We start from the raw sequence: 13,917 nt of genomic DNA on the forward strand, positions 1-13,917 counted from the left end.
AGTTTTAACTTTTAACAAAGCCATCTATATATATATCTTGAATTTCTTTGAGATGCAATTGAATTAAACCTCATTTCGTTAATTAAATTTTAAATGATGTTATTTTATTTTATTTTTTTATTTTAAATTAATGGGGCAAGCTGGCAATTGAGAATTTGAGATCAATTCGTTTCTACATGTTTTAATGTAGTTACTTAAATGGATGCATATAGTTAAACAAGCATTGTGCTCAACACAAGCACATACTAGTGAGTTTGAGATAATTGTGATTAAAACAATTGTGTTTTAGCTTCTTATATAATGTACGAACTATGCGGATTAACTTAATGATTAGTCATGTGTAGATATAGACTATGAATGTTGTGCAAAGTTCAAAATGATAGGTTAATATAGCAATAATTTATGGGAATGGTGAAACCGATTCTTGTGGGTGCAAGTACGATTTGTCTGAGGAACCGGGTTTTTTGCCCACCTCTACATGGCATTTTAAAAAGTCTAGGCCCAAAGCATGAAATATTATGGAAATGGTTTGCAAAAAGTACAGAGATACGAGTTGGTGTCAGGTTATGGATTTTTAAGGGATTCAAGTATTATTACACCAACGGTTAGACATCTCATACTCGTGCCATGTGGGGTGAGGCGTTCGATACGTCAATCCAAGACTCGATCTGGGAAAGATATGTGATTGTCTAATATGACATTCGAAGAACTCCGTTTGAGGTTTCGTATCGTTTATTCCCAGTTTACTAACTAACAACTTTGTGTAAACTTTAGATATGAAATTGATGATCATGTTGACTATGAAAACCTTACTAAAGTGGTGAAGGAAATTAATAGACTAATTATGCAGATAAGTTATATCAAAATGTAACATATAGTGATTTTTTTTTTGTTTGTTTATAATAATTTTTGGATTCCATTGTCAATATAAACATAGATATTACATCAATATAGCAGGTAGGCGGGCAACAAGCTGCGCCGCCACCCCTTTCTAAATTGGAAGTTAAATCAAAATTTCTTAAATTATTGCAAGTAAAAGAAGCCTCCTTGAGGTCATAGATGCTTTCCCTTGAGCTAGACCTCCGGCTGGGATATTCTTTGCGGTTCAGCCCGCACTAACAGCCTAAATGCTTGGTTCTAAAAGGCGCGAAGCGCTTAGGGTCCTGAAAGCGCAAGGCTTTAGGCAAAGGCTTCAGCCTTATTTAAACATATAAAAAATACAATAATAAAGGAAATATTCATAATTTAACAATATAAAATGTGCCAACTACCTGTTTGTTGGATTTTTATCCATGTAGAATCAAACAAACACCATATACAACCAAAGAACTATATATTATCAATTCATAGTCCGGAACTTTTGAAATGATAAAGATGTTTGTCATTACTATATAGAAATAAAAAAATAAGAGTTAAATGCATGCCCAAATAGTCCTACAATGAGATTAGAGTCTCACACATTTAGATCCTAGTTGTAAAAGTTGAAAGTTTCTGTTTTGTGATTTTCATTTTAAAACAACTTAACAGAAATTTGCTACAAGATTAAAATCACATAAACGAAAAATGATGTGCAAACACCATGCCATATTTTTCTAAACGGCGAGGGCATATAGACAATTCATATTCACTTGAAAAGATATTTAGATCATATGAAAATCTAGAGAAACCAAATATATACCGAATCAAACATCAAAATATTATCAGCCAGATATACCGCAAAGCCTGCGCAATTCTAGGCTGTGTTCAACCAAACGTTGTACACGAAAGACATGGTTAAGCCCCCCTGATTGAACCCAAAACATTTGCTCCTCCCCAAGTGAGAGTGAACATCGCTCGATGGCTGCCAAACGAACAACCACAAACATATCTCATATTTTACCTTTATTGATTAACATAAGGACATAAATCATATTATTCTCAAAAATAATTCTGTACCATAATCAAGATCATCAATGAATTTACAACATTTGTAATTATCATAATCCTTATTTCCATCTAGCCATACACAACAATCAATGACACAGAAACACTAGCTACCAATTAACCGATCAGTTAATTGAGAGATCATCAGCACCATCAACCAGGAAACGAGCGATTTCCTGGAGATGCGACGAATTATTATGAGTTTGTGTTTAAAGCATATACACATGAGAGTACTTACCTTTTAACAGCTTATCAAAGATTATGCCTGCAAATACCCTTTTGCATCCAGGTAAGATATCACTTTCTCAGCCATAACCTCAGGTGAAGAACACACCTCCCCTTCCATCTTTATTATTATCTGCGCATTCCGATTTCAACTTTTATTACCACAACAAGGCTCATTGAGATGATCTAGTGTATAAGGTACTACAAATGAATGATAACTATAATATTAAGAGAAAAACACAAAAATAGACATGTTGACCAACTTTTTTTTTTGGCCAAATAGACATTGAATTTTAGCCATTTAAATCAGCAAATGTACAAAGACCAACTAAGTTTTAGTCGTCGGCTAAGGCTTAGCCTTCGCTGTTTTTTTGGCAGCTAAAGCGGGCTAAGGCTTAACCCCCGCTTTTAGTTGCCCGATAAGGCTTAGCCTCCACTCTTAGCCATTGGCTAAGAATTAGCTCCCGTTTTACATGTCTATTGTTTTTTGTGGACCCCATTGTCCTTTTATGGTTTATTTTGTGGGCTAAGCTTAAATGGCGTTTTCTGATTTGTCGCTTTTGGATATGAAGAGTTTTGAGTGGGCTAAAAGTCAATGTCTAATTTGGCAAAAAAGTGGGTCAACACGTCTTTTATCGTGATTTTCTCTAATGTTAATGGTAAGCATACCTCAGAATTTAGGGGCGCTTCATACGGGTCATCTACCCCAGTAAAACCTGCAAAGATTATAATGTAAAATGTAACTCGTTGCCTATAACAATTTAAATTACATAAACAGATAACAAAAGACACGCTTGCTGTCATTCATGGATCAAAATTGCAATTACAATTAAGAGATTAAAGAGTTACCTTCAATCTTTCCAGCACGGGCTAGCTTGTATAAACCCTTTGGATCCCTAGTCTCGCAAACATGTAAAGGCATATCCATGAAAACCTATCAATCACATTCCATGCTTATCATTATAAAAATGCAAAACAATAAAAAAAAAAAGTTGAGACTTTGAGGTATAAAGTATTAAAACTTACCTCAATGAAATCTCCATCTGGAAGCTTGGATCGACAGGCATCGCGATCTTTTCTGTATGGAGATATGACACTGGCAATGCAGATAACGCCAGCATCCGAGAACAACTTTGCAACTTCTCCTAAATATTCATAACAATAACATATAATTATATATTATTATTATTATGAAACAATCAAGACTGCAAAATTCAATTATTATTGTCGAAGAAGTGAACACACCGATTCTTCTAATATTCTCTGCACGATCTTCGGGTTTGAAAGTAAGATCACTGTTAAGGCCGTGTCTAACGTTATCACCGTCAAGGACGTATGTAAGGTTCCCTCTTGAATGCAAGGCGCGTGTTAATGCACAGGCCAATGTGCTTTTACCTGAATTCGATTGCAATGATAAATAATAATGAACCTAATCTTAGTTAAATAATAATAATAATAATAAAAGAATGAACCTGAACCACTAAGGCCAGTAATCCAAATGACACAGCCTCTTTGATGAAGCAGCTTCTGTCTGTCAATTTTGTCTACAGAGCATTTATGCCAAACAATATTGCCTTCACCAATTGAAGCACTACCTAATCAATTAATTAATATTTATTAAACATGCATAATTCGTATATATAATGAAGTTATTTACCGTTGTTAGAATGATTGATTTGACTGGTGGTTTTAATGGAAGATGCATCCTTGTTGGCCTTGATTGATAATAATAATTTGTGAGGGGTCAAACTATTAAGCTGCTTCATGGATTTGGATTTGGATTTAGACTCCAGCCAAGAAACGGAAAGATTTGCTACCGCTATCATCTGATTGCTTAAGTATTATACAAATACAACATTTAATTCATTAACTATATAAAATCTATTATTATTATTATTATTATTATTATTGAATGCAGAAGAAGAAGATCTCCATTGTATTGTATATGTTCCAGACTTCCAGATCTCCCTTATCGCAGCAGCAGCTGCAGCTCATAAATTTTATTTATTTATAGCACCTAATAATAATAATAATAATAATAATATTATTATTATTATTATTATTATTATTATTCATTCCACCACCCTCAATATGTTCATTTTAAAATATACACTAACTATTTATAATAATAATAATAATAATGATATTCAAATGACAATGTATAATATTACATCGATTTTATTAATTTTTTAATTCATATTTATCTTGATTTCATATTAACATTTGTCATTGAGTTTAAAAAGAACTTATTGCTTTAAAGAATTACTTCTACCACAATTCAAATAAGTTGTTTATATACTTGCAGATAATTTGATCGACCCTGCTTGGTACCTTCACGAGTAATATTATCAATTTCGTTGGCTTGAAGGGTAACAATGAGTATTCTTAATTATTTTTTGAACAAATAAAATAATAAATAGAAAGTCATACCTAAACTAAAGTACAAGGACAAACACTTAGGCTGGTCGGTATGGGGCGGGGTTGGGATGCTTTTCGGGGCGCGGTGGGCGCGGAATACCGCGGTTGGGTGTCGTTGAAGGCTGGGCGGCGAATGTTGGATCGTTTGAACGGCCGGCGCCGTTGAACAAATTGACTGGGCCCTCACTTTCCTCTCTCAACCTCTCTCACACACATATATGATATATATGTATATATATATATGGGCGCCATGGGCATTAAACCACAGTGTGGCATTATTAGTTGGGGGCTTCGAAGTCCCCGATGATTATGTGGCGCTGACGTGTCACTGGGGAGGAGCTTCGAAGCCCCTCACCATAGAGGGTAGCCTTAGGGGGTGTTTGTGATTCCTTATTTTACCTTCTTATAACTTTTTATTAAGTTAATAAGTTACAAAAGTGTAACTTATAAAACTTTTCCCCTCACAATATAAGCAATCCCAAAAACCTTATTACTTTTCAAAAAGTTTATAAGTTATAAGTTGATGAAAATAAGCAATCCCAAACACCCCTTAGCTTTTTCAAAAATCATTTTTAAAAGTTATACGTGTCTTTTGGAAAATAATTTTTTAACCTTATCAGGGAAAAAAAAATAAGACTTTTGTAAATGGCAAATATTTTAACTTTACATTTTGAAAAGGCCAATAATTCGATAAATTACTTCAAACTCAATCCCACCCAAAGATACCCATATATTATAAGTTATAAATTTAGAAAAACTTATGTATTTTGTCCTGCGTGAATCAAATTTTATTAAATAGACAAGATATTCTCATACACAAATACATTTTATTGTCCTACTAAGACTCTAAGAGCACATTGAAGTATTGGAACTTTTATAAAAAAAAGTAAAACAAAGTTCAACATTTTATTACCTACTTTGAAGAATATTTATAACATGTAGAGAAAAATAGTTTATTTTGTTCTTGATCAGCTTTAAATGTACCCAAAGTAAAATACACAAATATTCTTTAAAATAAAATAAAATAAAATATACTAATGAATCATGATCAGTGACATGTGGGCCTACACGGAATATCCAATGTAGTTGCGTATATGAGTTGGACTTGCAGACATGGTCGCGACGTACACGTCTTAATGGAACTTCACCTGGCTTCCAACATTAAAATGTTTAATAATTCTTTTTATTATGATTTTGACAATTGTTTAAAAATTCTAAACATGTCAAGTTAGATGTGTAGTGTAACACGTACTTTGTGCATTTTGTGACAACACATTAAAACATGACACGAAATATGTTGTTTTGACAATTGCTTATTAAATCCATGAATATATACATCCGTCATGTTAACCGAGTTTTATTTGTAAGTTAAGCAATCGGATATTTTATGCTAAAGTTTAATGAATAAAGGGAAAACTATGTTTTATAGTTTAAACGTAATTTATCTACATTTAAAGTTTGATTATAAATTTGTAATTTTATTGGGTTAAATGAATCTTGTTCGTGTCCACCTACATTTAAACTTAATTAATATAGTCTTACCAGTTACCTATGTGATAATGTCAGATAATGTGCTTATAGGAACGTCACCGTGAATTATTTTTGTTTTTACGTAGCTTTATATTTTTTGATGTGACCCTACTATAAAATATCAAAGCAAAACACTCCACTAAACATAATCGTGTCATTCACATCAAATCATACCAAATAACCAAAATGCTACCAGAAAATGACAAATGACAATTGTCTGTTAATACACTTTTAAAAGTGATCATTGTCCTTGAATTTGTCTTTTAGACCAATAGTTATCAAAACCCAATCAAATGTTTAATGGGATTACTGATTAATTAAAACTTAAATTACCCCTTTCAATCAAGGGCCACTATATCTATAGGTAAAACTTAGGGGGTTCTAGTGGCCACCTTACTAGACATAGTCACAACCGTTTAGAGTTGAGAGATCAGCTGAAATATGGATCATGCAACCTCATGCAAGATGATAATTAAGGGTCAGGCTAAACGTACCTCCCTTCCTTGTTATCCATACACCCTTCCTAAACTTTCATTACCCCTTAACATTTGTAATTGACATGTTAGTCCGTTTTATTTTATAATTCTCTCAAGATATCAAATAAAAAACTATTAAATTTTTATTTTTGTTTTACAGTTTTTATATATTTTTGTTATTTATTTTATTTTATATATTTTTGTTTTTATTTTAAGATCTTATCAAAAGTTTGTTTATTTTTATTACATGTATTAAAAAGTATTGTATGTTTTCTCTAGCTAGTTTTTTATTTTTTATAAAATGTATTCAAAACAATTTGATTTTATTTGTTAGATGTGGATACATGAGATTAATGTTACCTGAGAAAATAGTCACTTTTTTTTATCAAGTTGTATGTTATTTAACCTTTTTATTTATAAAAAATAATATTATTTTTTATAAAAAAATGTAAACTATCTCTTAATTTAAAAAGAAAAACGCTCTCCAAGAAGATTAAAATAAGTATAGAAATTTTTTTTTTTTTAAAACAAGAAAAACAACGTTTTTCATATAAGAAAAAAAACATTTTCCTAAGTAAGAAAAAATATGTTTTTATTAAAGGCTTTTAAATATACATAAAAGGGTAAATAGAAAAAACATTGTTAAATAAAAATAGAAAAAAAATGCTTTTATAAAAATAATAATGATAAGAAAAGATAACAAAATGACAAAAGAATAAAAGGCCTAAATTGTATTAATATAAAACTTGAAGGAGGAGGTATGTTTAGTAAAAATAGATGAGAGGAGGGTAGGTTTAGCAACACCTATAATTAATTAACAATATTCTTAATCTTGGAAACTTCTGAAATGCAGACTCTAGATATCACGATATGAGAGACATTGGTTGACATATACACATTTTCTGAAAGTACTTTTTTTAACAACAAATTTTTTTCCACCTCATCTTCATGTCTCAAGTGAGATTAGAACTCACAACCATTTGATTAACAATCATACACTTTTGTCCCTAGACAAAGTTATTGGTTGTATTAAAGGAAATGAAAAGTAGTTAAAAGAAACTTGGTCATTGCTTGATTTTATTATTTATATAACTTTTATTTAATATATTAAATATGCATGTATCATATAAAGTTATGATAAAATTAATTAGACAACACATTGTATATGGTATATTAAAATTTGTAAATATATACAAATTAGTATGTATATCTACCGAAAAATATATATAAATAAATAAGTAATAAATTGAGCTTGGGGATAAATTTGAAAGGATTTAGTTATGATTTGCATAAATAAAATATAAGTAAAAGAAAACAAGAACCAACCGTTGTAATTAACTCAAGAGGAATAAGAAAAACACAACCATGCATTTGGTTTCCACAAGTTTCGGGACATTAGCATATCATGCATAAAGAATGAAACAATCAGCCATGCATTTCGTTTCTTAATTCATCGTGTCGATTTCGCACTAAAATGTTATTCGGATGCTTTCTTCGTCGACGTAATCATGAAGGCCATGTGGAGATTTAACAAAATATAGATTCGTAAGGAGATCTATAGATAATATTAATACACAAAGAAAGCAAAATGGTGATGGAAACATATTTGAACCAAAACTTCCATGCAGTGAAGTCAAAGCATTCGTCGGATGAGGTGTTACAGAAATGGAGGAGTTTGTGTCATGTTGTTAAGAACCCTAAGAGGCGATTTCGTCACACTGCTAACCTACACAAGCGCAATGAGGCTGCTGCTATGCGACGCACAAATCAGGTTCATTATATATCCCTCTTGTTTTATGATTATTATCCATATATTGTTTATCGCATTTACACCAACAATTGGTGATCCACATAATACATTGTAATTTATGTGGTTTGTTTTAATTCATGCATGGATAAATATGTTATGCATTTGTTGATTTCTGTTGATGAAAATAATGAACAAAGCTTTAATTTTGTGATATAATTTTAAAATGAAATTATGTGAGTCTCACTTAAGATAAACGAGGCGAGCTTGAGCTTAGATGAACTCAGGTTCAGCTGGGCCCACCCCGTTTACAACTCACCCCTGTGAGTACAATGTCAATGAACACGAACATAAATAAACACAAATGAACATAAACGAACAAACATAGCTAAACATACATGGACGGGCATAATTGAGCGAACATCAAATTAAAGTAAACGGGAACATCAATCTGTAATGAGTGATAATTTAATTTAATGAAACTAGACTCAATTGTAATGGATCTAAAAGATTTAAATGAATATAAATGAACAAACTTAAACAAACGTAAACTAACAAACATAACTAACATTCACAAACTTAATGAATGAACAAGACATGTGTTCATGTTCGTCATTAACTAAATAAACAAAAAAAATGTTGTTTGTATTTATTAGTTTTATTAAATAAACAAACTTCCCACCAAACAGTTCACGAACAATCACTAAATGTTCAGTTCGTATATTGTAACAAATTTTTCTTTGAAATGAACAGGAGAAGTTGAGGATTGCGGTTTTGGTGTCAAAGGCTGCATTCCAGTTTATAAAAGGCTAGTTCCTCATTATGCTATAATCAAATTTCTATTATTCCTCAACTATATATAATGTTTTTACTTCCACATTACTTTCCATTACAATACACACAGGAGCAAACAGTGCTGACTACAAAGTACCCGACGAAGTAAAAGAAGCCGGTTTTGACATCTGTGCTGACGAGGCGGGCTCACTTGTCGAAGCCCACGACGTCAAAAGGCTAAAATTCCATGGTGGAGTTGAAGGCCTAGCAAACAAGCTCAAAACATCAACCACAGATGGGCTCGCTATCGACGAAAACGGGCTGGCCCGTAGACAAGAAGTGTTTGGGCTCAACAAGTTTGCTGAAAGCCCACAAAGAAGCTTTTGGGTGTTTGTATGGGAAGCCCTTCATGACATGACACTTATGATCTTAGCAATGTGTGCTTTTGTTTCTTTAGTGGTTGGTATTGCCACAGAAGGCTGGCCCAAAGGAGCCCATGACGGGCTCGGGATCGTTGCGAGTATTTTACTCGTGGTGTTTGTAACGGCCACGAGTGATTACCGCCAGTCGTTACAGTTTCGAGATTTAGATAAAGAGAAAAAGAAAATATCTATTCAAGTTACACGAAACGGATACCGACAAAAGTTATCGATATATGAACTTCTTGTTGGTGATATTGTGCATCTTGCTATTGGAGATCAAGTCCCTGCAGACGGGCTTTTTATATCGGGCTTTGCGGTTTCTATAGACGAGTCTAGTTTAACCGGAGAGAGTGAACCGGTTATGGTGAGTGGTGACAACCCGTGGTTAATGTCTGGGACCAAAGTTCAAGACGGTTCGTGTAAAATGTTGGTTACAACGGTTGGTATGAGGACCCAATGGGGCAAACTTATGGCTACTTTAAGTGAAGGTGGGGACGATGAAACACCGTTACAAGTTAAGCTTAACGGTGTAGCAACCGTTATTGGTAAAATAGGATTATTCTTCGCAATAGTCACTTTTGCGGTTCTTGTCCAAAAATTATTATCACGTAAGATAATCGAAAAGTCGTACTGGAATTGGTCTGGTGATGATGCATTGGAGTTACTAGAGTATTTTGCAATAGCGGTCACTATAGTTGTTGTTGCGGTTCCTGAAGGTTTACCACTTGCAGTCACATTAAGTCTGGCTTTTGCGATGAAGAAAATGATGAATGATAAGGCGCTTGTTCGCCACCTGGCGGCTTGCGAGACCATGGGGTCTGCAACGAGTATATGCAGCGATAAAACTGGTACACTAACAACCAACAAAATGACCGTCGTCAAGTCATGCATATGTTTAACCATCAAAGATGTAGACAAACAGCCTAAACTCGGTATCCCTGATAAAGCATTAACCATGCTTCTACAATCAATATTCACTAACACGGGCGGAGAAGTTGTGATTAATAAAGAAGGTAAGCGTGAAATACTCGGGACGCCAACTGAGGCTGCGATATTGGAATTTGGGTTGTCGCTTGGAGGTGATTTTCAAGCTGAACGCCAGGCGTCGAATGTTCTTAGAGTCGAACCGTTTAACTCGTCCAAGAAGCGAATGGGAGTCGTGCTGAAGCTACCAGAAGGTGGAACACGAGCGCATTGTAAAGGTGCTTCGGAAATAATATTAGCTACTTGTAGTAAAGCACTGAATGCGGACGGCGAAGTTGTTGATATTAAAGAAGGGTCACTTAACCATTTGCAGAATACGATCGACCAATTCGCTAGTGAAGCGCTTAGAACTCTGTGTCTCGCGTATATAGATTTAGGCAGTGCTGCGAATGCTGATACTCCAATTCCGTCTTCGGGGTATACTTGTATAGGAATTGTTGGGATTAAGGATCCGGTCCGTCCAGGTGTCAAGGAGTCGGTTGCTCTTTGTAGATCAGCGGGTATAACCGTGCGTATGGTTACAGGGGATAATATTAATACTGCAAAGGCTATAGCTAGAGAATGTGGCATACTTAGAGAAGGCGGTGTAGCGATTGAAGGTCCGGATTTTCGTGAGAAGAATCTCGAGGAGTTGGATGAACTTGTTCCCAAGATTCAGGTTTGTATAACAATAACTGATAGTATATTACTATATTTGATAATGATTTAGTTATAATTTTATTTTTTAAATATTGTTTAGGTGATGGCTCGGTCTTCGCCTTTAGATAAACATACACTGGTGAAACACTTGCGGACAACATTTGGGGAGGTTGTCGCAGTCACGGGTGATGGGACAAACGATGCCCCGGCACTTCATGAAGCGGATATTGGGCTTGCTATGGGCATTGCAGGCACTGAGGTAAGTTACTAAGTTAGCAAGGTTTTTAACATAGTTTATTTAAGTGACCATGAGAACGGAAATAACCAACCCGTAACTAAAATAACCGAACATATATATTGGTTTTATTTTTCTTTATTTCTGCAAAAACTGAACTTTTGGTTCTGTTTTGGTAAAAAGACCAACTTTGTTATTGAATTTATGGATTATAATTTTTATTTTTGAATGTGAAGTAATTTATAAAAAAACTAATGAATGGTATTATGGTATACCCTAATATTTTTGGCCCAAATGTGTAATAATCAATTAAACTAATTAACAAAAAATGTTTAGGCTCAAATTCATTATTTTGGGCTTTTTCCGACCCAAAAAATTCAAACCCAAATATCAAAACTGAAAAGCCCAAACCGAACGGTTTTCATACACCGATTTTTCAGTTTTTGGTTTAGTTTTAGCCCGAAACAGACCTATGCACACCCTACCCACCAATACAAGAAACCAAACCAAAACTAAGTTTTTAACAGTCTTACCATACATAAAACTTTTTAATGTATTTCACCAAACTTCAGGTAGCAAAAGAGAGTGCAGACGTTATAATTCTGGACGATAACTTCTCAACAATCGTGACCGTTGCCAAGTGGGGCCGATCGGTGTACGTCAACATCCAAAAATTCGTACAGTTTCAGTTGACCGTCAACATCGTTGCTTTAATGGTCAACTTCACATCAGCCTGTTTAACAGGTACGCTTACACAGTTACACTTCTTCATACTTGTATCATCTACTTGATTATTATTATTCATTCATATATCCATCTATCGTTTACGACTTTAGGAAGCACACCCTTGACAGCAGTCCAATTGTTATGGGTCAACATGATCATGGATACACTGGGAGCACTTGCACTTGCTACCGAGCCTCCAAATGACGCGTTAATGAAGCGGACCCCGGTTGGAAGACAAGGCAACTTCATCAGCAATGTTATGTGGAGAAACATATTTGGACAATCTTTGTATCAATTTATAATCATTTTGCTACTTCAAGCTAAAGGGAAATCATTTTATAACCTTAAAGGTCATAATTCGGATTTGATCCTCAACACACTCATATTCAACTCGTTCGTCTTCTGTCAGGTAACTTATTATAAAAAAAAAAAAAAGTTTATAAAAATGGTTTTGAAGTAATATGTTAAGATGAAAGTGACATATTATTGCAGCTTTTTAATGAGGTTAACTCTAGAGAGATGGAGAAAGTAAACGTGTTAAGCGGGATATTAAAGAACAACGTGTTTGTGAGTGTTGTGGGTGCAACCGTGGTGTTCCAAGTCATCATAATCGAGTTTCTAGGTACATTTGCAAGTACATCGCCGTTGACGATGAAACAATGGTACTATAGTGTTTTGACTGGTTTTTTTAGCATGCCGATTGCGGTCTTGTTGAAGATGATCCCGGTTTGAGTTCTCATGTGGTTAGGTCTAGAAAGGTTGTTCTTTCATTCAAGGTGTTAAGTGTCTAATAGACAGAATATTTGGAGTTGTTTCTTTCACTCATTATGTTCACTTTTATCTTCTTCTTTTGTTAAAGTAGAATTTGCATCTTTAAAGTAGCTTGTTTCTTGTATGTGAAGCTTGTATCTTTCACACCATATTTGTGGTTGATAATACCAACTTTGTTTAGGTTCATTGTACTCAAAATCCAATTATGGAAAGTAATAGACAGTGGTTTTATCTAAACAAAAGACTGGAATATAACTTTTCGAAGGCGGAACAAGAATTTTTCAACTGTTTCGTAATAGATTTCTCGTAAATTTGTTTCAGCGACAATATGAAGGGTCAAACTACAAAAATTAACAATGTCGGATACCCGTGTATATAAAGATAGAAATTAATAAAATACTCTTTAGCGGAACTCGTATCATGATCTTATCAATCTAGTAAACAAAGTGTTGTAAGATTAAATATATAATTATATACATTTATATATGGCAATTATAATCATTTATATTATAATAGATTAAAATATTAACTATACCTTATTATATATTAGTTTGGTAATTGTTGATGGGCCATATTACCTATAATTAACTAATAAAGGGTTTCCCCTAGAGTGTATATAAAGAGAGATTAACATTAACATCATAACTTAATCACACACACATAACAAATTTTGTGTGCCTCCTCTCTCTTCTAAACCGGGTTTCCTCTCAAGAACCCTAACCATCCTTAACTATATATCCTAAAGGGGAACTCGATCAAGATGACAAGCATGTCGACTACATCATACCCTGCTGCGGTTACTACTCTTCATGCTGTAACATGTTCATAGGTTTAATATTTATCATGTTTTATATTACTTACATGAAGAATTGATCAACATGTGGCATCAGAGTGATGTTGATTAATCAGTTCTTCATGTTTTTCCCTAAATCTGGAATTAAAATCGAAGAACATAAATTTTGATTAAAATCCTAATTTTTCCGGTTTTCATATTTTGTTAAGAAAACTAGTTATAATTGCTAAAATTCATACTTAAAACTCTAATAT

The 13,917-nt window shown here is 33.6% G+C and overlaps 1 protein-coding gene and 1 pseudogene across 1 annotated transcript; one reads left to right on the forward strand and one right to left on the reverse strand.

Annotated features, from left to right (window-relative positions):
- Nucleotides 1–1,609: 1,609 nt before the first annotated feature.
- Nucleotides 1,610–3,914, reverse strand: LOC143571922 (adenylyl-sulfate kinase 3-like). Its single transcript, XM_077057220.1, has 7 exons — nucleotides 3,806–3,914; nucleotides 3,621–3,743; nucleotides 3,394–3,543; nucleotides 3,175–3,293; nucleotides 2,998–3,082; nucleotides 2,818–2,864; nucleotides 1,610–2,281 (listed from the first exon to the last, which is right to left on the reverse strand). The coding sequence occupies exons 1-7, from the start codon at nucleotides 3,912–3,914 to the stop codon at nucleotides 2,183–2,185; spliced, it is 732 nt and encodes a 243-aa protein (XP_076913335.1). The 3' UTR covers nucleotides 1,610–2,182.
- Nucleotides 3,915–7,830: 3,916 nt separating this feature from the next.
- Nucleotides 7,831–12,878, forward strand: LOC143571919 (calcium-transporting ATPase 2, plasma membrane-type-like; annotated as a pseudogene).
- The last annotated feature ends 1,039 nt before the right edge of the window (nucleotides 12,879–13,917 follow it).

This window comes from Bidens hawaiensis, unplaced genomic scaffold (genome assembly GCF_021521415.1).
Source record: "Bidens hawaiensis isolate Kalapana, Puna unplaced genomic scaffold, B.hawaiensis_p1.1 tig00025623_1, whole genome shotgun sequence".
NCBI classification, from domain to species: Eukaryota; Viridiplantae; Streptophyta; class Magnoliopsida; order Asterales; family Asteraceae; genus Bidens; species Bidens hawaiensis.